This window comes from Bos indicus x Bos taurus, chromosome 3, assembly GCF_003369695.1.
Source record: "Bos indicus x Bos taurus breed Angus x Brahman F1 hybrid chromosome 3, Bos_hybrid_MaternalHap_v2.0, whole genome shotgun sequence".
NCBI lineage: Eukaryota > Metazoa > Chordata > Mammalia > Artiodactyla > Bovidae > Bos > Bos indicus x Bos taurus.
The window spans coordinates 101,295,199-101,319,763 of NC_040078.1; the positions used below are offsets into that span (position 1 = coordinate 101,295,199).

General features: G+C 52.6%; 1 protein-coding gene, 1 long non-coding RNA gene and 1 other non-coding gene across 11 annotated transcripts; 2 read left to right on the plus strand and 1 right to left on the minus strand.

Annotated features, from left to right (window-relative positions):
• The first annotated feature begins 5,015 nt into the window (after positions 1-5,015).
• On the plus strand, positions 5,016-20,922 carry PTCH2 (patched 2). Of its 9 annotated transcripts, none has more exons than XM_027537450.1 (22): positions 5,023-5,422; positions 5,893-6,034; positions 12,188-12,377; positions 12,485-12,554; positions 12,686-12,777; positions 13,537-13,732; positions 14,324-14,445; positions 14,598-14,745; positions 14,822-14,953; positions 15,034-15,189; positions 15,273-15,365; positions 15,629-15,754; positions 15,851-15,969; positions 16,067-16,415; positions 16,487-16,820; positions 16,913-17,055; positions 17,139-17,319; positions 17,436-17,716; positions 17,805-17,942; positions 19,438-19,580; positions 19,668-19,767; positions 20,139-20,916. In XM_027537450.1, exons 1-22 carry the CDS (start codon positions 5,351-5,353, stop codon positions 20,403-20,405), a joined length of 3,594 nt encoding a protein of 1,197 aa, XP_027393251.1. In that variant the 5' UTR covers positions 5,023-5,350; the 3' UTR covers positions 20,406-20,916. The 9 variants fall into 9 exon arrangements, with proteins under 9 accessions (XP_027393252.1, XP_027393256.1, XP_027393253.1 ...); XM_027537449.1 differs by having other exon boundaries at positions 5,024-5,422; positions 5,842-6,034; positions 12,188-12,356; XM_027537446.1 differs by having other exon boundaries at positions 5,025-5,422; positions 5,842-6,034; positions 20,139-20,922.
• On the minus strand, positions 20,822-23,419 carry LOC113889979. Its single transcript, XR_003510383.1, has 3 exons — positions 23,314-23,419; positions 22,559-22,659; positions 20,822-21,212 (listed from the first exon to the last, which is right to left on the minus strand). It is a non-coding gene; the product is annotated as an uncharacterized LOC113889979 (long non-coding RNA).
• Positions 23,420-23,653: 234 nt separating this feature from the next.
• Positions 23,654-23,770, plus strand: LOC113890657. The gene has a single exon (XR_003510604.1). It is a non-coding gene; the product is annotated as a U5 spliceosomal RNA (small nuclear RNA).
• Positions 23,771-24,565: the final 795 nt, after the last annotated feature.

Consider the following 24,565-nt stretch of genomic DNA (forward strand, 5'->3'; position numbering starts at 1 on the left):
CTGTGGGTGGCAGTAATTATAAAGAATGATTTGAAATACTGGTTTCTACATTGCTTCAAAAATCTGAAGTCTCTCAAGTTCATTTGAGTGATCCTGCCTGAATCTTAGTTGCTGTCATTGGACTAACTCATAGAGAGTAACTGAGCATTCCTCCTCTGGGGGAGCTCCACCTCCACCAGCCCTCTGGGTTGCTCTAGCGCTCCACATTCTCCCCACTGGTCAGGACAAGGTTCCTGAAAGTCTGCCCTCATCAGAGAGAAGCTGAAATGGCCCAGCAGAGTGGTTGAAACCGAGAAGACTGTGGGGAGGTAGAAATAAAGAGCTGTGGTGGTGCCCAAGATGATCCTGTTTGGAGCTGAAATTAAATGTGTGGGGCAGCGATGGTGCTGGAGACAGTCCTGGCCTGGATAGAAGACCTGCGCTCTGGAATGTAGTCTGGCTTTGGACAGGTCACTGCCCCTAAGTTTACACACCTGCAAAATGGAAAAGTTGAACTGGGTGACTTTTAAGGGCCCTTATAATCTCAGGTTTTATCCCCTCTCAGAGCTTTCTGATGCTTGGGGTCCAGGTGCAGAGATGGCTCCTTGACCTCAGAAAGGGGCTAGAGGTGGGTGGGTTTGGAGGAAGGGTGGGGTCAGGGAAGGGAAAGGATTGGTTATACTGTCCCAGAACCTTCCCACTCTCCTTTCTGATCTTCCCCATCGAGCCCTCGGCTAGAGGAAAAGGCCTCTCTTCTGCCTTCCCTTGCTCCTACTCCAAGGAAAGAAGGGAGCTGAAAGAAGGGAGCCTTCCCCAGGGGAAGGCCTTTGCTGAGTTTGAGTCCCAGCTGGGAGCATCCCCCAGCTTGGGACACTGCTGCTATTGTCTCCACCAACTCCAAAACTGGCTGGGTGCCCAAGATGCTTTGATTTCTCTTCTGTTCACTCTGTCTGCCAGAAGGCAGGACAGTTTTTGTTTTCTTTTGGCAACATCTCCAGAGGTTTGAAATAGAATGAGCAACTGAATTTCCACTGGCCAGCTACCTCTTCATGGGACAGAAGGCTAGGCAGGCAAAAGATTGACAGGCTCTGCCCTGCCTCTCTGAGTGGTGCTGCATGAGGGGAGTGGAGAGGGGCAGGGAGCCTTTAATGGCAAATCAAGGAGGTCTCTGAGGAGGTGTTGAGAAACGGGGTTCTGGGAGCTTGTCGGATCAGACACAATTTGATGGCTACTGCTCCAAGAACCCCCACCTCCACCCCCAGTAACACCTTTCCCCTACTTGCTAGCAGGAGCTCCCTGAGCCTATAAAGGGACTGACTGCCAAGGCCAGAAGCTGAACTTCTTCCCACTTCACCACATTATTCTTGCTAGCCCACTCCCATCTGCATGGGAAAGTGTGGGGAAAACTCTCTTTAGCTGGACCCCCAAGAGTGATCTAGGGGTCTGCACAGCCTAGTTTAGAAGCTGTTTCTGTTTCCAGAGAATTGCAAAGAGTATACTTTTTTTTTTAAATCCACAAGCATCCCTCCCCCTAAGGAAGTATTAATACATAAGCCAGGTCTTGGTATACTGCTTTCTAAATAGTTAAATGTGTCTGAGGAAAGGGGAGAGGGATGTGGGAAGGACCACCCAGACAGAAGGTCTAGAAAGCTCAGTTCTGAAGGAGCTGACAGGGAAAGAGGCTAAGCAGGAGAACACATTCTACTAGAGGTCAGGATGCCCTGTCCTCAACCTGAGCCATCTGCCACCACCCAGGAGGCTTCCATCAGGGGGTTTTCTGCCATGGATAAACAGGGAAATTCTACTCTGATTGTTTTTTTTTTTTGGCTGCACAGGGTCTTAGTTGTGGCATATGGGATCTAGTTCCCCGACCAGGGATCAAACCCAGGCCCCCTGCACTGGGGACACAGTCTTAGCCACTGAACCACCAGGAAAGTGCCTCGACTTTGATTCTTAATCCTCTCTCCTTACCTCACCACCAGGGTGAAAGGCCATTCTCTGATCTCTGGTTGCATCCTCTAGCACTAGAGACTTGGCAGGTCTTATTGGCATAAATCTGCCTAGAGGGAAGGGGCATACAGACGTGGTCCCTAAACATAGTGGGTGGCAGTGGGGGGCTGCTAGGGCCTTTGCTTCTCTCCCCCACATCTCAGGGTTATTGACTTTGGCCCAGATAACAGAAGCCAGCCCAAAGCCAAAGCGTGGAGAGTGAGTAGCTTGGAGAATGGCAGGGAAAGAAAGCTTGACCTAGTCCGCCCTCATGAACCCTACCCTGAAGCCAGGCTGACCACTTTCCCTAACAGTATGACTGTGTGTGTTTCGCCTCACCTTTCCTGGCACTGCTCCTAGCCTACATATATTATCTCCTTTAAACCTTAGGGAAATGTCACACTATGTAATCTGCCCAAGATCTCATAGCCGGTAAATGAAAGATCCAGACCTTGAACCATGTCCTTTCCTTTTAGATTCTGTCACCCTCCCACTTCTCCCATCCAGTTCCTCTCACTTCTGGAAATTTCCCTGAGTATTCTAGCTCACAGGGGTTTCCCCTGTGGTCTCTGTGCTTAACCCTCTTAGGCTATGAACTTTTAAAAAGCAGGTACCCTACAACCTCAGAGTTGAGAAAAGGGTGGATCCATAAGAGACATTAAGGAATGTTTGTCCCATAAACCAGTAATTAGATTTACTCCTTGGTGGTAATGAAGGATTCCTTTTCTCTTTTGTTTGTCTTTGGAGAATTTCTCGGGTTTGGGCCAAAGACACATACCCAGGTCCAGTGGAAGTGACTGTGAACCAGGCTATTCCATAGTTGAAGCAAGCTGCTTATAGAGAGAAAAGAGGAGCTTCTTCCCTCCCGGTTCTGTGGCTTTAGATCACCACTGGCTGAGCTCAGCAATACTTAGGAACTCACTTTGTTGGGGAGAAGAAAGGTCACTTTGGAGCTCAAAGCAGCCAGAGGGCCCTAGTTGGAACTGTTGGAACTGCAGACCAATTCCTCTCACCCTGTCTTTGGACTTTACAAAGCAAGAAATTTTCTCAGGAGGCAGGCCCTGCCATTAAAGCATCCACGGATGTGCTGGACTTTGCCACTGTTAGCAGTGGTGGGCCTGCTGTGGAAACAGAGTCCCAAGGCCCAGATAACTATACATCTGTTTCTCCATGGACTTTATGTCTGCAAATCTAGCAAGAAGGAAGTCTCAAGAACTACTTACAGCAAATCTTCTCTACGTCTAGTCCTGATGACACCCAGCCATACCCATCTTTTGCTGGAACTGCAAAAACAATCTAAGAGCCCATACAACCTAGTTTAGAGGCTATTTCTATTTCCAGAGAATTGCTGAGGGTATGCTTAAAAAAGTTCGTTGGTTTGGGGCGGGGGGCATTTTTTTGGCTGCACTGGTATTTAGCCGCAGCATGTGAACTCTTAGTTGCAGTATGTGGAATCTAGTTCCCTGACCAGGGATGGAACCTGGACCCCTGCATTGGGAGCACTGAGCCACTGGACCACCAGGGAAGTTCCCTAGGGTACACTTTGTTTATCTATAACAGGACCCTCTTCTCTATGACAGGGAGGAACAAAGTGCTATGCACATACGCTGTTTTTACCATGCAGTCACTACCTGGCCAACAGCATCACACATGTATTAGTTCCTCCAGGGCATTTTGCTGGATGAGCACCCACTAGGTGTTCACCCCCTCGGCCTAAAATTCCCCTTTCCCCAGAACTGAGGAGAGATCTCCCGGGAGATTGTGTTAGTTGACACAAGTTTTCAAGAAGCAGTTTGGCAATATGTAGCAAGAGCCATAAAAATGTTCATACTTTTTGACCCAACACACTTCTGGGAATCTGTCCTAAGGACATTCTCCAAATGATTGATACAGAGATTATGCAGTAATATGAAATGTTTATGATGTAATCATAAACATATTGGAAGAATTGACCAAGATATTGGCCAGAGATACTAATAGTTGTGTTACAGTAATGCATTTATTGGAGATTCTTTTTATCTTTCTCAAACTTTACATGTTGGTATATTGATTTTACCCTCCTCTGCCATTCAGGGTTAGTCAGTCAGGAACCTACAGAAACAGCATGCTCAGAGGCCAGATAGTTGATGAAAGTTTAATAAAGGGACTATTTTCTGTTTCCAAGTCATTTCCAAGACTAGTTTCTGCAACTCTCAAATGACTCATTCAACAATTATTGAACACCCACTTATTTCTAGTGAGGCAGGCAGACTTTCAAGTACATAAATTGTATCAAATGCAATAATATATAAATTAAGTGTTATAAGGAGCACAAAGAAAGACGCAACTATCTGTTAGGAGGGTGGTGTGAATCAAGAAAGGCTTCAAAGGGACATGGTTAACATCTCAGTTTCACGGTTTTTTTGTTTTGGTTTTTGGTTTTGGAGGTTGGCCACACCACTCGATTCTGTTCCCCCACTAGGGACTGAACCCCGTTACTTTGGCAGTGAAAGCGCAAAGGTCTAATCACTGGACTGCCAGAGAGTTCCCTCAAGTTCAGTTTCGAAGACGGTCTGCCAAAGCAAAAGGGCCCCAACATGTACAAAGGCAGAAATACATGGCATAACATGGTGAGTTTAGGAAATTCCGTGTAACTCTGCAGGGCTGGAAGGAACACGGGGTGGGTGTGAAGGAACTATGAGAGAGAAGATTTTAGATCCTGCAGGGCCCTATACTCCACGTGGGCTTCGTGTTTTGGAGCTGTAATCAGATTTGCATTTTAGAGAGATGACTATGGCCTCAATGGAGAGAAGGAACTGAATGGGGAGAGAATGCACGCAGAGAACTGTAGAAATAAGCCTGGGTCTTGGCTGGGTCGACACCTCTTAGCACTGATCTCTCCTGACTTACATTTGGCCAACGCCTCGCCTCTCCAGGATCTCCCTCCCTCCTCCTCCCCGAGGGCCCGGCGGACGCGCGGGCGGGGAAGCAAGGCAAAGGGTGGCCCTGCCTGGGTGGTCTCCTGCCCCGCCCCCCGCGGCGCCGTTGCCTAGCAGCAGATCCGGCCGCTAGGCTCCGGGTAATTTGCGGGAGACTCAGCCAATGGGAGGGCGTAGCCCAAGCCCGCTCCCTTTTTCTGGGACTGCAGACGCTTCCTCGGCACTGCGGTTCCCGTTCCCGGCTAGTTCCTGCACGCGGGACCAACTTCGGCTCCGGCTCTGCGCCCCGAGCCGCACTGCCGCACTCCTCACGCTCGCGGACACCACTGCACACCCGTACCCGCGTCTTAGCGGCCCCGCTGAATTCCGACGCGTAGCTCAGCGGTACACCGGACCAGGCCAGTCTATGGGGGCTCCCAGATAACGCAGGTTGGGGGCTCCCATGCCCCCCCATACCCGCCAGCATGGCTCGGCCGCCACCTCTCGGGGAGCTGCCCCCGGGCTACACACCCCCAGCTCGACCTGCAACACCCCAGGTGAGTGGAGGGGAAGGCGGAAGAAGGAACCGGGTCTGCAATGTGTAACGTCTCTAAATCTTGGGAAAAACTCTGTGTGTGTGTGTGTGTGTGTGTGTGTGTGTGTGTGTGTATCCTCAGCATCTGGCCAGTGAGAGAGAGGGTGTCTATGTCGACCTCTGTCTGTCTGAGAACCCGTGTGTGTGCGTATCCTATCTCAGAAAACGAATCTATGCCTTCTTCAAGTGTGTATTGGGTGGGAGGCAGGGAATGGAGTTAAATTTTTTCCAAGTTTGGGCCTGTGTCTGTGTACGTCCTCCCTGTTTTGCATCCAGAAACCAAGAAGCCAGAGCTTGGCAGAGGATGGAATAAAGAGAAAAGGGAAAGGTTTCATGGGTGGTTGCAGTAATGCCTGGCTGACCCTTCTCTTTCTATCCCAGATCCTAGCTGGGAGCCTGAAGGCTCCGCTCTGGCTCCGTGCTTACTTCCAGGGCCTGCTCTTCTCTTTGGGCTGCGGGATCCAGAGACACTGTGGCAAAGTGCTCTTCCTGGGACTGTTGGCCTTTGGGGCCCTAGCACTGGGTCTCCGCGTGGCCATCATTGAGACAGACCTAGAACAGCTCTGGGTGGAAGGTGAGTTGTGGGCACTGGCTGTAGTTGGTTGGATGTGGTAAGCCCAAGACAGGAATAGGGTGAGAAGCTGGCTATTGAGTTCTAGTGGGCTTTGCTCTGGGTGGAGGGGGCACCTGCCTGCCAGAGCCTGGGCATCTGGGAGCACTGCTCCTCTCACACCCATAAACGGACATCTGCAGATGGTGGAGCCCGGTGAACAGACATATGGAGCCTGTGAGTGTATGTGTGTTTATTTAGCATTTATTGGCAATCTTTTATATGTATTGACTGCGCTGCAGTGTTTGCAAGGCAACTAAAACAAGACCCATCTTTCAGTAGCAAGGAAAGTAAAATATATGCTGTGATGTAATATACAATATAATACAAAGCAGAAAACAGTTGTGTCATATAAGAGAAGACAGAGAGAGATCACATCTGACTAGGAGAAGTAGAAGTGTTAGAACTAGAAGGCTGGGGGAACTGATAAATCATCTGGCAGGCCTCTAGGGAGAGGTCCCATACACAGAGGCCCCCTGCAAGCGTTTAGTGGAAAAGTGTCACAGAATCTGCTCTTTGAGGCAACAGCGGAGTCAAATGGAACCAGATCTTCACTTCCTAAGGGAAGCATTAGATTTAAATGATTTCTTATTAATAGTTTCGACATAACTCTCCTTTCCTGGGGCCTGGTACGATAACCCTTTAACAGAGTCAAACTCCTCTCTGTTCTTTCCTGGGAAATTTGCATTTGTGGGCTCCCCCGAACCTCCCCCAGCCCTGGCCCACACCCAAAGGCAGAGCCAGGTTAGACTCTCACACCCCTAAGTTATTTTAAATGCTGGCACTTCTGAGGATCCAGAGCAGATGTTTCTCGGAGCCTGTCTGCCTGTTAGGATCCCACACCTCATCCTACCCTACCCCCCACCCTCTGCAGACTCTCACATCTATACACACTCCAGGCCAGCCCTGGGGTCCAGAGCAGATGTTTCTCTGTGCCTGCCTGCCTGCCCCCAGCCCCAGGACAAACATGTGCATACACGAACAGACACTTACCCCCACCCACACCACTGCTGCCTGGGTGGTCCCAAATGACTCTTGGATTTCTTGCCACAATAGAGGCTGTCTCCCACCCCTTCTTGCTTCTCCATTCCCCAGATCTTCCCAGTCTAAACACTGCTTGAACCTCCATGTTTCCTCATCCTCTCCTGCATTCCAGCACAGGCCAGGCTTGATCTCACTGGGTTTTTGGTGATCTTTGTGGGAGGGTCATATAAGAGGGCAGGAATCAATTCCTAGGTCTTTTTCCTTTGTTTTAGAATATCACTCTGCTCTCTATTGGGGCTGGAGGTGAGTTGAAAGCAGTGATCCTGACCTGGACTTTTCTCTGAGGCTTCTTCCAGCAATACCCTCGGCAATGAGGACTGAAGGGTATTCTCCATTCCTTTCCTGTTTGGCTAATACAGAAAGCAAAGAGAGAAGCATGGCATTAGCTCTGAGATTTCTGGACTCTCCAGCTTTGCCATGGTGAGATTGGAATGTGACTTCTCGTTCCTGGTCAGTGTTAAAGGTGAAGGACTCAGAGATAAATTCTCTAAAATAAAAATCCCAGGAAATTCCCTGGTGGTCCAGTGGTTAGGATTCTGTGCTTTCACTGCCGAGGGCCCTGTTCAGTCCTTGGTCAGGGAACTAAGATCTTGCAAACCAGGTGGTCTAGCCAAAAAAATAACAAGAAAGCAAAGAAAAATCACAACGTAGAGTCCAACGAGTACTTTCAGGAACAGTGATAGAAATGGTTTGAAATTGGAGCTGTCCCTGAAGATAAGGAACATACAGCCCTTCTGTCTAGAAGGCAGGTGACAACCATGTATCAGTTGGTGGAACCACAATTCACTCAGATTCCCAAGGCTGAAACCTTGAGAGTCAGTCTCAGTTCTTCTTACTCAGTTAATTGGTTACTAAACAATTAAAATTCTTCCTTCTCAGCCTCTCTCATAAGGGATCCCTTCTTTCCACCCTTGTAGCAGTCGCTCTAGCTAAGGCCTGGCAGAACACTCCTTAATGTATCATTTAGAATGTGTTTAGCCACATTAAGGAGAGAGAAAGGGAAAGAGGGAGAAAGGAAGAGAATTGATTTTTTATTTTCCTCCTTGAAGTCTAGCAGTAGAGAGTAGAGAAGTTCCACCAGGGACAATTCAGCAACCTAAGGACATCAGCAAAAGGTTCTTTCTGTCCTTCTCCTCTGCCTTCTTCTGTATGTTGGGCTTTTGCCCTCAGGTTTATCACACTTTCTCCCAAGGTGGCTGCTGCCATGGTAGAAAAGGGAAGTCATGCCTGTCTTGCACACCTTTTTTGAAAGTGAGGAAAATTTTACTACCCACCCCTTCCCACCGCTCACCCCCACGGACTTCCCATTTGGTTATTTTGGCAAGAACTATATAGCATCCTACGTCTAAATCCTTCACTTGGCAAAGACAGTGGAATTATAAGTGATTGACTTCTTAGACTCATCAAATTTCAGCTTCTAAGGCTGGGAGGGGCCCAACTGCCCTGAATCACTGTGCCTTTCTGGGGATGGCCCAGGAAATCTAGGTCTGTTAAGGGACTGCCCTTTCCCCTCACCTTTAAATCTGCCTCCACACCGCCCTCCTGTGGTGCGTCTAAATCTGACCAAGTCAGTCAGTCTCCTCTTAGTGCTTCCCTTAGTACGTAGTGCTTAGTGCTACGGTGACCCCAATACCGGAAACCCGGATTCAATCCCTGGGTCGGAAAGATCCCCTCGAGAGAGAATGGCAACCCACTCCAGTATCTTGCCTGGAGAATCCCATGAACAAAGTAGCCTGGTGGGCTACAGTCCATGGGGTCACAAAGAGTCAGACACAACTGAAGTGGCTTAGCACACACATGCCCACAGAGTCCTTCCACCACTCTCTACTGGCTTCCAGGGAGTCTAGAATCAAGTTCAAGCCCCCTAGCAGAAGGCAATGGCAACCCACTCCAGTATTCTCGCCTGGAAAATCCCATGGACGGAGGAGCCTGGAAGGCTGCAGTCCATGGGGTCGCTAAGAGTCAGACATGACTGAGCGACTTCACTTTCACTTTTCCTTTCATGCACTGGAGAAGGAAATGGCAACCCTCTCCAGTGTTCTTGCCTGGAGAATCCCAGGGACGGGGGAGCCTGGCGGGCTGCCGTCTATGGGGTTGCACAGAGTCAGACATGACTGAAGCAACTTAGCAGCAGCAGCAGCACACTCTAGGTTGCTTACCCAGCTTTGTCTCTCCCTCACTCTTAGGAGCCCAGCAGTGCTGAGCCCCTGACTGACAGTTACCTGCACACACTTGGTCCAGAACCCCTTTCCCTGGCTTCTTACCCTGGCCAACTCCTGTTCATCATTCACAGCTCAGCTCTGGAATATATTAGGTGATGAAAAAGCCAGGTCATCTCAACTTATCTGCTTAAAACCTCCCATGGCTCCCATTTCATACAGAGACAGCCTGAGTCTCTACAAAAGCTTATAGGTCCTTACGTGTGAAATTTCTAGACCAAAGATTGTGAACATTTCTGTGGGTCCTAAAACATATTGCAATATCGTACGTGCTCAGTCATATCCGACTCTTTGTGACCCCCATGGACTGCAGCATCTCCTGAAGTTTCTTCACTATCTCCTGAAGTTTGCTCAATCTCATGTCTACTGAGTCAGTGATGCTATCTGAATATGGTTGAAAGATGGTAAGTTGCATTTATTGGATTACCTATAAAATGGACTCTATCCAGCTCTAACCAGTTATATTATCCCTTTTGTAAAGTTTTTAACAGATGTGATGATTCTGAGTCTCCTTCCCCTGTTCTGCCTTTCTCCCCACTTACTTACAGTCTCTTTCCTTCGGTTCTTTCTCATGTTTCTGTCACATCATTTCTCTCCCAGCAACTATTGAATAATAATTCCACATCTGTACCTCTTGGGTACTGGACAACTTCCTAAGTACTTTGCTCATATTGGTTCTGTGTCTTTATTTATTTTTGGCTGCGCTCTGTCTTTGTTGCTGCACACAGGCTTTCTGTAATTGCAGGGAGCAAGGGCTGCTCTCTAGTTTTGGTGCGCAGGCTTCTCATTCCAGCGACTTCTCGTGTGCAGAGCGTGGGCTCTAGGGTGTGGGCTCAGTAGTTGTGACACATGGGCTTAGTCGTTCCGAGGCATGTGGAATTTTCCTTGACCAGGGATCAAACCAATGTGCCCTGCATGGACAGGCAGATTCTTAACCACTGGACCACCGGGGAAATCCCATCACATTGATTCTCAATCCACCAAGGTGGGCATTGTCCCATTTCTCAGATGAGGAAATTGCAGATCAGAGAGACTAAGTACCCCAAGCATCAGGGCCAAGACCCAAAGCCAGGTCTGTTCGGAAGCCTTTGTGCTCCCCGACACCTGCTGTCTCTTCTGGCCTGCCCAGTACACCCCATTCATCTGTCCTCGTAACCGTCACCATCATTGTCAGCCAAAACGTAGCTTTCTCTTCCTCATTTTCTCTGAGGACTCCTTATTCTCTTTGATGCTGTATTTTATTATTTCTAACATTTATTTATTTGGCTGTGTCGGTTCTTAGTTGCAGGACTCGGAATCTTCATTGCAGTATGTAGGATCTTCCATTGAGGCAAGTGTGCTTGCTTAGTTGCCTCAAGGCATGTGGGGTTTTATTAATTCCCGGATCAGGGACTGAACCCATGTCCCTTGTACTGGAAGGCAGATTCTTAACCACTGGACCACTAGGGAAGTCCTTTGATACTGTTTTGAATTATGCCTGTCCCTTTCTCTTGCTTTCTCATTAGCTCTGTCTGGTTGCTTCTTTCTCCCAAACCTCAGCCCCCCCAGCAAACTCCCTTACTGTGGGGAGCTTATCTCTGCCCTCCGCTCCTGTCCCTCCTTGTGGCAGCTCTGGCCTAAGCCCGGTGAAATAAACACTGCAGTACAGGTCTGCAGAAGTGGGGAGTCAGGAAAGGAAGAAAAGAAGTATGTGGAATTGACAGCAGAGAAGGCAGGATGGCTATGTGAGACTGTTCACGAGTGAGGAGGGTCAGGAATGTGACTGGGAGCAGGGATGAGCAAAGGAGTGCATCTGTGATTAACACAACCAAGGGTTTGGGGCTTTCATGAGTGAGGGGATTATGTGGGTTTGAAAGAGATGGGGGGGAGGGTATGATCATCCCAAGTGGGACTGGAGTCTTGGAGAAGCAGTCCAGTGGGCCCAGGGGTGGCAGAGACCTACAGGAAGAGGCCCCAGATGGGGGAAAGCAGAACTGGGCCTAAGACCAGGCCAAGTCCACAAAGTCCCCGGGGTGGTTTGGCCTTAGCCCTTGCCTCCTCCAAACCACAGTCAGGTCACAGCATCCCGCAAACCTCCCGCCTCCCCAGGCCTCTGGTACAGAGCTGGCCTCCGCAGCCAGGGTAATGCAGGACTCGATAAAGAAGATGAAGGCAGACCTGGTCCTGGGACTCCTCTGTGTCTGGACTGAGAAACTGGTGAAGGGATCTTCCCCCAGCCCACTTTGATGCCACCTCTGCCAGGGTCCTGGAGCTATTTCCTGAGAGGAAGCAGTATGCTGGCAGCGTCACACTGAAAGGCCATGTGACCCTCCCCCTCACCTGTGCCACTACAGAGCCATTATTGGCACACATTCACCCAGCCACCCACCCTCTTTACAGAGCAGTTTGCAGAAAGGTGTATGGATATAAACCACTGTCCGGGACAACCTGAAATAGGAACCAGCCCCAGCACTAGACCTGTTCGGTCAGGAGACCCTCCAACAGCAGCCTCCCTCGTTGTCCTCCCCGCCAGAACAGAGACAGACTGAGTGGGGGCCCCCTTACTGGAACACCAAAGCCCCACCCTGGCCCCGCTCCTGTGGATCTCTCACGTTTAAGTTATTTGCTCCAAACACAGCCAGCTGGGTTCATGCTGAAACCTTAGGTCTCACAAGAGTCCCAAAGAGCCACACAGCTGGGCCTCTCCACTCCAGATTCTGAAACGAGGGCCAGGAGCCTGGGGCCTCAGCGTGGCCATCAAGGAGAAGTTCTTCCCACTTGTCTTGGGAGGTCTCTGGAGTTGGGATCCCACACTCCCTGGAGCTTGGATCCACCGAGGCTCTTGCCCCCCAGCTTTCTCTCTCTGCTCTGGCAGTGGGCAGCCGGGTGAGCCAGGAACTGGAATACACCAAGGAGAAGCTGGGGGAGGAGGCTGCGTATACCTCCCAGATGTTGATACAGACCCCGCGCCAGGAGGGGGAGAACGTCCTCACGCCCGAGGCACTTGACCTCCACCTCCAGGCAGCCCTCACCGCCAGTAAAGTGCAAGTATCCCTCTATGGAAAGTGAGTCTGGCTGAGCCCCCGAGCAGCTGGGAGCGAGAGGTGCCACAGCAGGGCTGGAGCCGCAGTCGCCCTCTTCTACTGACGTCCCATGCCCCTGGCTATTGCAGGTCCTGGGATCTGAACAAAATCTGCTACAAGTCAGGAGTTCCCCTAATTGAAAATGGAATGATTGAGCGGGTGAGTCTCCTGCACTGTTCTCTGAAACAGGGTAGAGGTGGAGCCTTCTCTGCAGTAGGGGAGGTGGTGGGGGTGGAGTAGGGGGCACTGCGGGGGCAGGACTGATGTTTGGCCTGGAATGTCCCTGGCAGATGATTGAGAAGCTGTTTCCCTGCGTGATCCTCACCCCCCTCGACTGCTTCTGGGAGGGAGCCAAACTCCAAGGGGGCTCTGCCTACTTGCCGTGAGTGCCGCTGCTGCTGCTCCCGGGCCCTGCTTCATCCCCTGCCAGGACTTCCCCAACAGAAAGGAGGGATGGTGAGCAAAAGCTCACCAGAGCCTGATTACCACCCAGGCCAGGGTCAGAGCACAGGCAGCCTCAGGGCTCTCTCCTCATCCCCCTTCTCTTCACCTCCGAAGGAAAGGCAGGCCTGTCTTATTTAGATAAAACACGCAGATCTGTAAGATCTGAACAAAGGAGAAAAAAGATCCCCAGGAGAATGGATACATGTATGTGTATGGCTGAATCCCTTGTCCACCTGAAACTATCACATTGTTATTGGCTGTATTCCAATATAAAATCAAAAGTTTGTTGTTGGTTTTTTTTTTTTTTTTTTTTTTTAAGAAAAGATCCCCAGAAAGAGACTTTGCCAGGGAGAGTTAGCTAGGTGTCAACTCAGCTGCTGCCCAGGCCAGAAAGAAAACCTGTTACAGGCAGGCACCTATATGGTTATATATGAGAACCAAGGATAGACGGTTTGAGAGGGAATGAAATGGGGCTTTTGTGGGTCTTCTCCTTCTGTTAAGTACCATCTGTCTTGAGTTCTGTCTCAGCTCCTGCATCCATTCAGAGTTCACTGCAGCAACCTGCTGGACTGAGCCTCCACAGAGAGGGACAGTGAGCAGCTAGAAGTGGGGTGGGCTACCCCATGGGTCCCCTGGCAGCAGTCTGGAGGATGGGCACTGATCCCTGATCCTCACCAACCACAAGCTCTCCCTGCAGGGGCCGCCCAGACATCCAGTGGACCAACCTGGACCCAGAGCAGCTGCTGGCGGAGCTGGGCCCCTTTGCCTCCCTTGAGGGCTTCCGGGAGCTGCTAGACAAGGCACAGGTGGGCCAGGCCTACGTGGGGCGGCCCTGTCTGCACCCTGACGACCTCCACTGCCCACCCAGTGCCCCTAACCATCACAGCAGGCAGGTGGGTTCCAGCCAGGTCTGCTGGGGAAAGGTTATTTCCTTCCCTTTCCCCTCGTGTTCCCCTATTCCTGGAGACAGCAGACTGCTCTATGCTCTGCCCCATATTTCCTGGACACTGTTACCCTCTCCACACTGCACTCAACACCTAGAGTTTTCCATTCCCATTCAGCTCTCCTAAGGACCCAAGTAGCATATGAATCCCTTTGGCTTTTTCTAAGCCCAGAAAGGCTGGACTTCATCAAAACACATGTGTACAGAGAGACAAGACAAATTAGATAAGCATGGGTGTCATACCTGGTTTCCTGAGTGTCTTTGCGGCCCTGTGAATGTGGACCTTTTCCCAAAACCACCAAAGTTCAGCCAGCTCCTCCCTGCAGCCTGTTTCTAGGCCTCTGCTCCCTCTTGTGGCCTCCTCCCTGCCAGGCTCTAGCTGTTCGCTTACAGGGCGGGCAAGAGGCTCAGCACAACAGTATATACACCCCAGGCCCACAGAGCTCTGTGGCAAGCACGGTTCCTGGAGGTGCCCACCCAGAGACACCTGGTTACCCACAAGTAGGGCCTGGAGTAATGAGCTTCTCTCCACCCGCTCCAGGCTCCCAACGTGGCTCAGGAGTTGAGTGGGGGCTGCCATGGCTTCTCCCACAAGTTTATGCACTGGCAGGAGGAGCTGCTGCTGGGAGGCATGGCCAGAGACCCCCAAGGACAGCTGCTGAGGTAGGACCGCCCCCTCGGGAGTTGCCAAGGGGATGCCCCAGGCATGGGGAGCCACACCCTGATGCCAGGCAGCTCTGGCAAATGCCCCTTGCACATGCCCTCCTGGTCGTTGAGACCAGCCCTGACTCCTGCTTCTCCTACACCACCGCCAGGGCAGAGGCCCTGCAGAGCACCTTCCTGCTAATGAGCCCCCGCCAGCTCTACGAGCACTTCCGAGGTGACTACCAGACGCATGACATCGGCTGGAGCGAGGAGCAGGCCGGCACGGTCCTTCAGGCCTGGCAGCGACGCTTTGTGCAGGTCAGCGTGGAGCCAACGAGTGCAGCACCCGAGGCCGCTGCTTCCTCCTGCGCCTCACACCACCCTGTCTCTCCAGCTGGCCCAGGAGGCCCTGCCCGAGAACGCATCCCAGCAGATCCACGCCTTCTCCTCTACCACCCTGGACGACATCCTGCACGCCTTCTCTGAAGTCAGCGCTGCCCGTGTGGTGGGGGGCTACCTGCTCATGGTGGGTCCTCTTGGCGCCTTGCCCCCTACCACCAGCCCCACCTGGGAGCCCCCATCCCAGACTGCCCTCTCTCCCTACAGCTAGCCTATGCCTGTGTGACGATGCTACGGTGGGACTGTGCCCAGTCCCAGGGTGCAGTGGGCCTCGCTGGTGTGCTGCTGGTGGCCCTGGCAGTGGCCTCGGGCCTGGGGCTCTGTGCCCTGTTGGGCATCGCCTTCAACGCTGCCACTACCCAGGTAGGTCAGGTCTGCGGGCAGACTTGGGGCCCACAGCCCGGGCTGCTCAGATCCTCCAACTGCCTGCCCCCATGCCCCTCCAGGTGCTGCCTTTCTTGGCACTGGGCATCGGCGTGGACGACATATTCCTGCTGGCACACGCCTTCACAGAGGCTCCACCTGGCAGCCCTCTCCAGGTGAGGCCTCGTCCTCCTGCCTGGGTTCATCCCAGGCCGTGCTGCTGAGGGCCTCAGAGCCTCTTGGTTTAAGCGACTTGGGCTGGTAATAAGCCTCTCTGCGCCTCTCTTCCTCACCTGTAAACAGGGGTGATCACAGTTAGCATGGTAAGGGTTGTGGTGAGGATCGGTAATTTGAGTGCTTAGAACAGGGCAATAAACGTCAGCTGCTGTGTGGTTCCTGCCCCTCCCCTGCCATCCTTCACTCGGCCTTGTCCTGGCAGGAGCGCACGGGGGAGTGTCTGCGACGCACAGGCACCAGTGTCACACTCACATCCATCAACAATATGGTTGCCTTCTTCATGGCCGCCCTAGTTCCCATCCCTGCACTGCGGGCCTTCTCCTTGCAGGTGAGGCCTCACCCATGGCTCGGGGCCCAGGCTCGGGTGGGCATGGAGCCTAGTGGGCTTCATCCAGGTTTTGTGCCCCTCCTGTCCACCCCGCAGGCAGCCATAGTGGTGGGCTGCAACTTTGCAGCCGTGATGCTTGTCTTCCCAGCGGTCCTCAGCCTGGACCTGCGGCGGCGCCACTGCCGGCGCCTGGATGTGCTCTGCTGCTTCTCTAGGTACCCGTGTCCCACCGGGCCGTCCCTCCTGAGCCCCATCCCGTCCTGTCCCCTTGGCACCATTTCCAGACCCCCGCCCCCTCTCTGCCTCTTCCAGCCCCTGCTCTGCTCGGGTGATTCAGATTCTGCCCCAGGAGCTGGGGAATGGGACGGTACCAGTGGGTGTTGCCCACCTGACTGCCACGGTTCAAGCCTTTGCCCACTGTGAAGCCAGCAGCCAACATGTGGTCACCATCTTGCCACCCCAAGCCCAGCTGGTGCCGCCACCTTCTGACCCTTTGGGCTCTGAGCTCTTCAGCCCAGGAGGGTCCACACGGGACCTTCTAGGGCAGGAGGAGGGGACAGGGCAGAAGGCAGCCTGCAAGTCCCTGCCCTGTGCCCGCTGGAATCTTGCCCATTTCGCCCGCTCTCAGTTTGCACCCTTGTTGCTCCAGTCCCACACCAAGGTAAGCCTCCAGGCCCGGGCAGCTTGAGGCGGGACGCGGCACAGACTTCTTAGATGTCTCTGGGCCTCCAGCTTAGTCGCCTTTCCCCACAGGCTGTAGTACTGGTACTTTTTGGGGCTCTCCTGGGCCTGAGCCTCTATGGAGCGACCTTGGTGCAGGACGGTCTGGCCCTGACTGATGTGGTGCCGCGCGGCACCAAGGAGCATGCCTTCCTGAGCGCCCAGCTCAGGTACTTCTCTCTGTATGAGGTGGCTCTGGTGACACAGGGTGGCTTTGACTACGCCCACTCCCAACGCGCCCTCTTTGATCTGCACCAGCGCTTCAGTTCCCTCAAGGCCGTGCTGCCCCCACCGGCCACCCAGGCACCCCGCACCTGGCTGCACTACTACCGCAGCTGGCTACAGGGTGAGAGGCGAGGAGGCGGGCAGGGAGGGTGCGGCCGGCAGGATCCCCCAGAGCCCACAGGGCAACTTGACCCCTTCCCCGTCCTCTGCCAGGAATCCAGGCTGCATTTGACCAGGACTGGGCTTCTGGGCGCATCACCCGCCACTCATACCGCAATGGCTCTGAGGATGGGGCCCTGGCATACAAGCTGCTCGTCCAGACCGGGGATGCCCAGGAGCCTCTAGATTTCAGCCAGGTTGGAAGAGGACTGGAGGGCAGGGGAGCACAGAGGGGCTCCAGGCCCCGTGGGCCCAGCCTTAACCCCCTCTGCCTCTGCAGCTGACCACCAAGAAGCTGGTGGACAAGGAAGGGCTGATCCCACCCGAGCTCTTCTACATGGGGCTGACCGTGTGGGTGAGCAGTGACCCCCTGGGTCTGGCAGCCTCACAGGCCAACTTCTATCCCCCACCTCCTGAGTGGCTGCATGACAAGTATGACACCACGGGGGAGAATCTTCGCAGTGAGTCCCGGGGGAGCCCGAACTGCCTGGGCCCAGGCCCACACAGGCCCTCCCCTGAAGCCCTGCCCACTGCTGCCCGAGCTCACCGGCCACCCCTCCGACCCCTCCCTCCACAGTCCCGGCGGCCCAGCCCTTGGAGTTTGCCCAGTTCCCCTTCCTCCTGCGCGGCCTCCAGAAGACTGCAGACTTCGTGGAGGCCATTGAGGGGGCCCGGGCAGCGTGTGCTGAGGCCAGCCAGGCCGGGGTGCATGCCTACCCCAGCGGCTCCCCCTTCCTCTTCTGGGAGCAGTACCTGGGCCTGCGCCGCTGCTTCCTGCTGGCAGTCTGCATCCTGCTGCTGTGTACTTTCCTCGTCTGTGCCCTGCTGCTGCTCAACCCCTGGACGGCTGCGCTCATAGTGAGTCTTGCAGGAGTGGGGCTAGAGGGACCCATAGCTCCCCCACCTGCCCCGCCCAGGAGCCCTGGGTGAGCCCTGCCCTCCCCAGGTACTGGTCCTGGCGATGATGACTGTGGAGCTCTTTGGCATCATGGGTTTCCTGGGCATCAAGCTGAGTGCCATCCCGGTGGTGATTCTTGTGGCCTCCATAGGCATCGGTGTCGAGTTCACCGTCCACGTGGCTCTGGTGAGCACAGGCACTAGGAGGGGGCGGGCCAGCTGATTCCATTTTCAACAAACAGTGTGTGCTCAGTACTGGGGAGATGAGAGCAATACATACACACTTTACCTTCAAGAAGGCAATGGCACCCCACTCCAGTACTTTTGCCTGGAAAATCCCACGGACGTCCATGGGGTCGCTAAGAATCGGACATGACTGAGCGACTTCACTCACTCACTTTACCTTCAAGAGTGTAGAGATAATAAACAAGTAAATAAATAAATAGCCATTTCAGCAGAGAGGAGAGACAAAGGCCTGACCAGAATGGGATGAGGACAGAATGGCAGGTGAGAAAATGAGAACTAACAGTTATTTTGGATGGATTTACTGTGAATCAGGGAGATGGGGTGGTAGCTAGGTGACAGTAAGCATAAGGCGAGATCTTCCAGCACAGAGGTGCAGATCACAGGTGGGCTGGCCTCTCCCACAGCTTCGTGTTCTCCGGCAGAAGAGGGGTGGCAGTGGGGTGGGGGCAGTGGACCGTTGGGGGCTCTAACACAAACCTGGCCAGACCCCACAAACAGCTTCCTTCATTCTTCCCCCATAAAATCCTTATTTTTCTGATTATAAGAACAACATACTCCTTGGGGGACAAGTCAGCATGCAGAAAAATACCCAGAAAGAATCAGAAAGCCTCTGAAATGCCACCCTGAGAAGTATCCATCCTTCTAGACCAGGCATCAGCAAACTTTTTCTGAAAAGAATCAGTAATATTTTAGGCTTGTCAGGCCATATGGTCTTTCTACCAGTGTAGCACAAGAGCAGCCATAGATGATAGGTGCTGAATGGGTGTGGCCGGGTTTCAACAAAACTTTATTTACCAAAACATGGGACAGGGTATAGATGGCCAACCTAGTCTGAAAGAAAGTGAAAGTGAATGTCGCTCAGTCATGTCCAACTCTTTGCCACCCCATGGACTATACAATCCATAGAATTCTCCAGGCCAGAATACTGGAGTGGCTTCAGTTCTCCAGGGAAACTTCCCAACCCAGGAATCGAACTGGGTCTCCTGCATTGCAGGAGGATTCACCAGCTGAGCTAGATGAATGAGACAGAGATGTCTAGAACAGGTTGGGTTTCCCTTGTGGCTCAGCTGGTAAAGAATCTCCCTGCAATGTGGGAGACCTGGGTTATATCTCTGGGTTGGGAAGATCCCCTGAAGGAAGGCATGGCAACCCACTCCAATATTCTTACCTGGAGAATCCCCATGTACAGAGGAGCCTGGTGGACTACAGTCCATGGAGTCCCAAAGAGTCAGACACAACTGAGCGGCTAAGCACACAGCCCATCTCACTCATCTATACAGGGTTACCTACATGGACTTGTGCTTGGGTCTTGCGCAGTTCCCAGGAACTCAGTTCACCTGGCCGCCTGTGGGCCAGGCATGGGTGAGCCCTGGGGACACAGATGAGCTGGCTGTGGTTGGTCAAGGAGCAGCTCCAGGACCACTTTGTTCCCCCAGGGCTTCCTGACCGCTCAGGGTAGCCGGAACCTGCGGGCTGCCCGGGCCCTGGAGCGCACATTTGCTCCAGTGACCGATGGGGCCATCTCCACGTTGCTAGGTCTGCTCATGCTTGCTGGCTCCAACTTTGACTTCATCGTAAGGTAGGGGAGGGCTCAGGGCAAGGAGGCAGGGCTGGCCTGCACTGGATACAGGACCTGACCCGGCTGACCCCTCTTTAACACCCCCAGGTACTTCTTTGTGGTGCTGACAATACTTACACTCCTGGGCCTCCTCCATGGGCTCGTGCTGCTGCCGGTACTGCTGTCCATCCTGGGCCCCCCACCAGAGGTGACCACACCATCCTGCTCCCAGCCCACGGGGCGGGGTGGGATAGAACCAAAACAAAACACCCTCAGTGGCCAACAGACAGGGCTCAACTCACAGGACCCCTTCCCCATGAAGTACCACCAGCTGAAGTTAGCAGCCTCCCCTTTTGCCCAGACATCATGTCCCTGCCCTCCAGCCCTCCTAACTTCTTCTTGAGACCCACCTTAGCCTTTAGGTGCAGGATTGGCCCCTGGTCTCAACATCCTGTCCCTTGTTAGCTCTTGTCTCCTGCTGAAGCCACCAAAGACCCCAGCTTCCCAACCAGGAAGTTGCAGAAGGGGGCTGAGTCCCCAGTAGCCCCCAGGCTCACTGGGGCTGCTGTTTCCCCCCAGGTGGTACAGATGTACAAGGAGAGCGCAGAGGTCCTGAGCCCCCCAGCTCCGCAGGGAGGAGGGCTCAGGTGGGGGGTACCCTCCACCCTGCCCCAGAGCTTTGCCAGAGTGACTACCTCCATGACTGTGGCCCTCCACCCACCCCCACTGCCTGGTGCCTACATCCACCCAGCCTCTGAGGAGCCTACTTGGTCGCCTGCTGCCACACCAGCTGCCAATGGCCCCAGCAACCTCGGGCCTAGGGGACTGTGTCCAGCCACGGGGTGAAAGAGCAGCCAAAGCATGGAGACCCCATTCAGGCCACATGAAGTCATTGGGAAGCAGTGGGGCATTGCTGAAGACAGGGCGGACTCCTGGGGAGCCCTGCTGCTGCTGCCACCTCATTCCCTCCCCTGATGGGGCCATCGGAGACCTCCCCGAAATCCACACAAAGCCGCCACTGTCTAGGCCGTGAGCAGCCTTGCATGCCCGGCTCTGGGCATGGGCCTGGGCCTGTGTCTGGGTGGGGTAAAAGCCAGCACTTAAGGCTGCAGTGCAGCCCAGACCCCCCTTCCCCCCGACACTGCTGCCCCCAGCAGACCAAGCCTCAGGGATCGTTAGCACCCTTTGCTGGGCCTGGTCCCCGCTGCTTGGTGACCCCTGAGGAGGCGCTCTGTATCCCCGCCAATCTCTCACCACATAAATTATTTATATGGAGATGTTTATTTTTGTAGTTTGGATGTTAGCTATGCTGAAAGTTTTATTTTTAAAAGAGTGAAATATATTCTATGTGAACTCATCTCAATTGAGGTTGGTGCTTTGTGTTTGTATAGCTGTGAGTTTGCACACACAAGTGTCAGGGCCTGAGGTCCTAGCCCTCTAGTCCTCCGTGTGTTTATTCGCCTGACAAGTGAAGATGATGTGCGGCAAATGCATTGGTCACATACTTGGTAACATGGTCTGGCTGAAGTGCTCAGTACACAAAATGCTCCAAATGTTTTTGGTGTCAAAACCCTACTGTGCAGCTTTCAGAGCCATCATAATCCAGCCTGGCGTTCCTCTCCAGATTCATCGGCCAGCTCCTGTTTCAGCAGCCTGGGGGGATGGACAGAGGGACACAGTCAGGCAACAGGTGAGAGGTGAAGTGGGAGCAGATGAATGAAGTGGCCAAGGGAATTCTCTGGTGGTCCTGTGGTGAAGACCCAGTGCTCTCATTGCCAGGGGCCTGGGTTTGATCCCTGGTTGGGGAATTAAGATCCCACAAGCCTCTTGACGTGACCAAAAAAAAAAAAAGTGGCCAACTGAAACAGAGATGGGGGTGTGTTTTAGGAGTTTTGTGCCCAGACCAATCTCCAAGGCAGAGGCCTGTGCAAGTAAGTAGTCAGCATGGCGCCCCAGAGGCATCTTTGTCCAGACAGCAGAGGATCCGCAGGGCCACTGTAGAAACTGAGGCACTAGCAGCCTGTGTTGCTGTTGTTTAGTTGCTCAGTCATGTCTGACTCTGCGACCCCATGGACTGCAGCATGTCAGACTTCTCTGTCCACTATCTCCCTGAGTCTGCTCAAACTCTTGTCCATTGAGTTGGTGATACATCCAACCATCTCATTCTGGGTCACCCACTTCTGCCCTCAATCTTTCCCCGCATCAGTATCTTTTCCAAGGAGTCCGCTCTTCACATCAGATGGCTAAAGTATTGGAACTTTAGCTTCAACATCAGTCCTTCCAATGAATATTCAGGATTGATTTCATTTAGGATTGACTGGTCCTTGCAGACCAAGGGACTCTTGAGAGTCTTCACCAACACCACGGACAAAAGCATCAGTTCTTTGGCACTCAGCCTTCTTTATGGTCCAGCTCTCACATCTGTACATGACTACTGGAAAAACCATAGTTTGACAAGCAACCAGTGAGGTGCTATCTTTAAGCTGTTTGCTTGTAAAGGTTGAACAATCCCATTGTACAGAGGTCTGGATGATTCTGGCCACACCCCCGGGTGTAGTCTCATCTGATGGATGGGAGGGAGAGGTCTTTCAGTGCCTTTCTCCAATTATCCCAGGGCTCAGTCTCAGCTGACACACATACACACTCTGGGTTCCAGGCACACACTCACCAGGAACAATCCCACCCCCAGAGCACTGCCTTCTCACACCCCACCCCACCCCACCAAGCCAAAGGCCGGAAAATCATGTTCTGACCTAACGTTAGGAGTGGAGAGGGGAGACACCTACTGCAGCTGAATCAACACTGAATCAAAAAAGAGAAGGTGGTTGGCTTGGAACCAAGGGTAGGGGGTGCATCCGGTATGCCCAAGAGATAGACCCTGGATTTGGGTCCAGTGGTGTTTGGGTCACTATGGAGCAGCTTTGAGGTAGAGCAGGAGAGCTCACCAGGCTGTAACGGTGCAAAAGATGTCGTCACCCCCCACCCCCAGTTCCACTTACCAGCTGAGTGAGCTGGAAAAATCAGACATCCTCTCTGAGCCTCAGCATCTTCATCTGTGAAATGGAAGATTACAGTCCATTTTGTAGGCTGCTGGTTTTTCCTTTTAGGATTGTAAATGAAATATTCATGTAAGAAATGGCCTGGCTTCTCATAGGTGCTCTCTCTTGTTGTAGTTTGTGATATTTTTAGCTATGTTGAAAGTCTGTGCTCGGATCAAATGCTTAGTGAATAAACCTAAAACACTGAACGGTGTCGTGATACGGCACTAGCTGAAGGATTCCAGCCAACTGGAGCTGGACCGCCCCAGGAATAGTCAGTTCCAGGGCACTGACCACAGCCAGTCTTGGGGACAAGTCCCAGTGTTTGCAGGGCAAACCACCCTGTGTGGCACTGTACATTACTCAGCCCTCTAACTTCAACACCATTTCATGGCTCCCCATTGCTGATAATAATAAGATCAAAGCCAAGTCCTTTCCAGGCCTAACTGGATCTAGCCTCTGCCATCTTCCCAGCTCTCTCAAGACAGCTAATGGCCAGATGCACACCCTCATTCAGACACACCACACCCTACTCCAGACAGGCTGAATTACTTTCGATGTTCACCTCCCACGACTTCACAAAGGCTATTCGAGAACTCGTTTCCACCTCCCATTCACTGGAACTATCCTTCCAGATAAGTTGGATGCCGTTTCCTCCCAAAGGAGTGGTGACGGCAGGGGTCTGCGGGTATGAAATGACAGGGCTTTAACCTCACCCTCGGTGAGGAAGCGTCGGTTTCCTGGGGGACCCGCAAAGAGAGAGCTGCAGCCCTGAGGTGCCCACAGCGCCGCCCAGCCCGGCCGGTGAGTGGCGTCACCCAGCGGCGGAGCCGCCTGTGATTTGCATACCCATAGTGCACCACGAAAAGACGATTTCACGCGCTTGAATTCCAGCCCCACGGGGGTTTGTCCACTGTTGGAGGGGACAGTACCTGTTAGAAACCTACGGTCTGTGCAAATTCCGCTCAAGGTGCCCAAACCGCGCGGGAGCGGAGCAACCATAATTGTACAGAGTGTTACATTGCTCTGGGAGGTTCCAAGCGAAACTGCGAAAGCATACTCTGGTTTCTCTTCAGATCGTATAAATCTTTCGCCTTTTACTAAAGATTTCCGTGGAGAGGAACAATTCTGAGTCTTTACCCAATTTTTTGAGGCCTCGTTTTTAACGAGGCTACGTTTTCTAAGGTTAAAAATTAGAATTCATCAGCTGTCACAATTTATGAAGGAAAATTTTGGTTCTTTCAATCTGTGTTCGAAGTACGGCGTTTTGTGTTTTTTTTTTTGCGTGTTTTACTTATATAATTCTGCACTAAGTCGTTTAGAAGCTTGCAGATGAAATAGAAAAGTTATTGGTTGTTTTTCATTTGATAAAGCGCCAAAGATTTCGCAGATGGCGTTTAAGGTAGAGACACAGCTAGACATAGAAGACGTAGGTTCAATCCCTGGATCCGGAAGATCCATTGGAGAAGGGAATGACAGCTAATTTCGATATTTATGTGTGTAGAATCCTTAAGACGGAGGAGCCTGGCAGATAGCAATCCATAGTGTCGGACACGGCTGGAGCGACTAAAACACGCGAGCCTATAGGAAGAGGGTAAACGTAGTAATTCTCTCTCACCAGCCCACTCCTAGGGGATTTTCCCCACTCAGGATTGAACCCAGGCCGTCCATATTGCAGGCGCATTCTTTACGGTCTGAACCACCAGGGAAGTCCCGTCAGATTACCTGGTTACTTTCCCAGAGGTTATCTGAGGAAAAAATTAGCTGAGGCACTCTGGTTATGACTTATTCAGACTGTGTCTGTTCAACACTCACTCAATGCCACTTTTCCATTCTAAACCTTTCCGTTAAGGAGTTTAATTTTTTGGTGGAAGCAAGAACTTAAGAAGAAAAAAAGGAGATAATACATAATCTCTGATAAGTGCCCTACAGAAACAGCATTATGAGAGAACAAGGCTAGCTACCAAA

Coding starts and splice junctions, on each gene's coding strand:
- PTCH2 (XM_027537446.1), top strand. CDS start 5,351: ATGGCTCGGCCGCCACCTCTCGGGGAGCTGCCCCCGGGCTACACACCC. Junction 15,755..15,850: donor TGCGGGCCTTCTCCTTGCAG/GTGAGGCCTCAC, acceptor TCCACCCCGCAG/GCAGCCATAGTGGTGGGCTG. Junction 17,320..17,435: donor CACGGGGGAGAATCTTCGCA/GTGAGTCCCGGG, acceptor CTCCCTCCACAG/TCCCGGCGGCCCAGCCCTTG.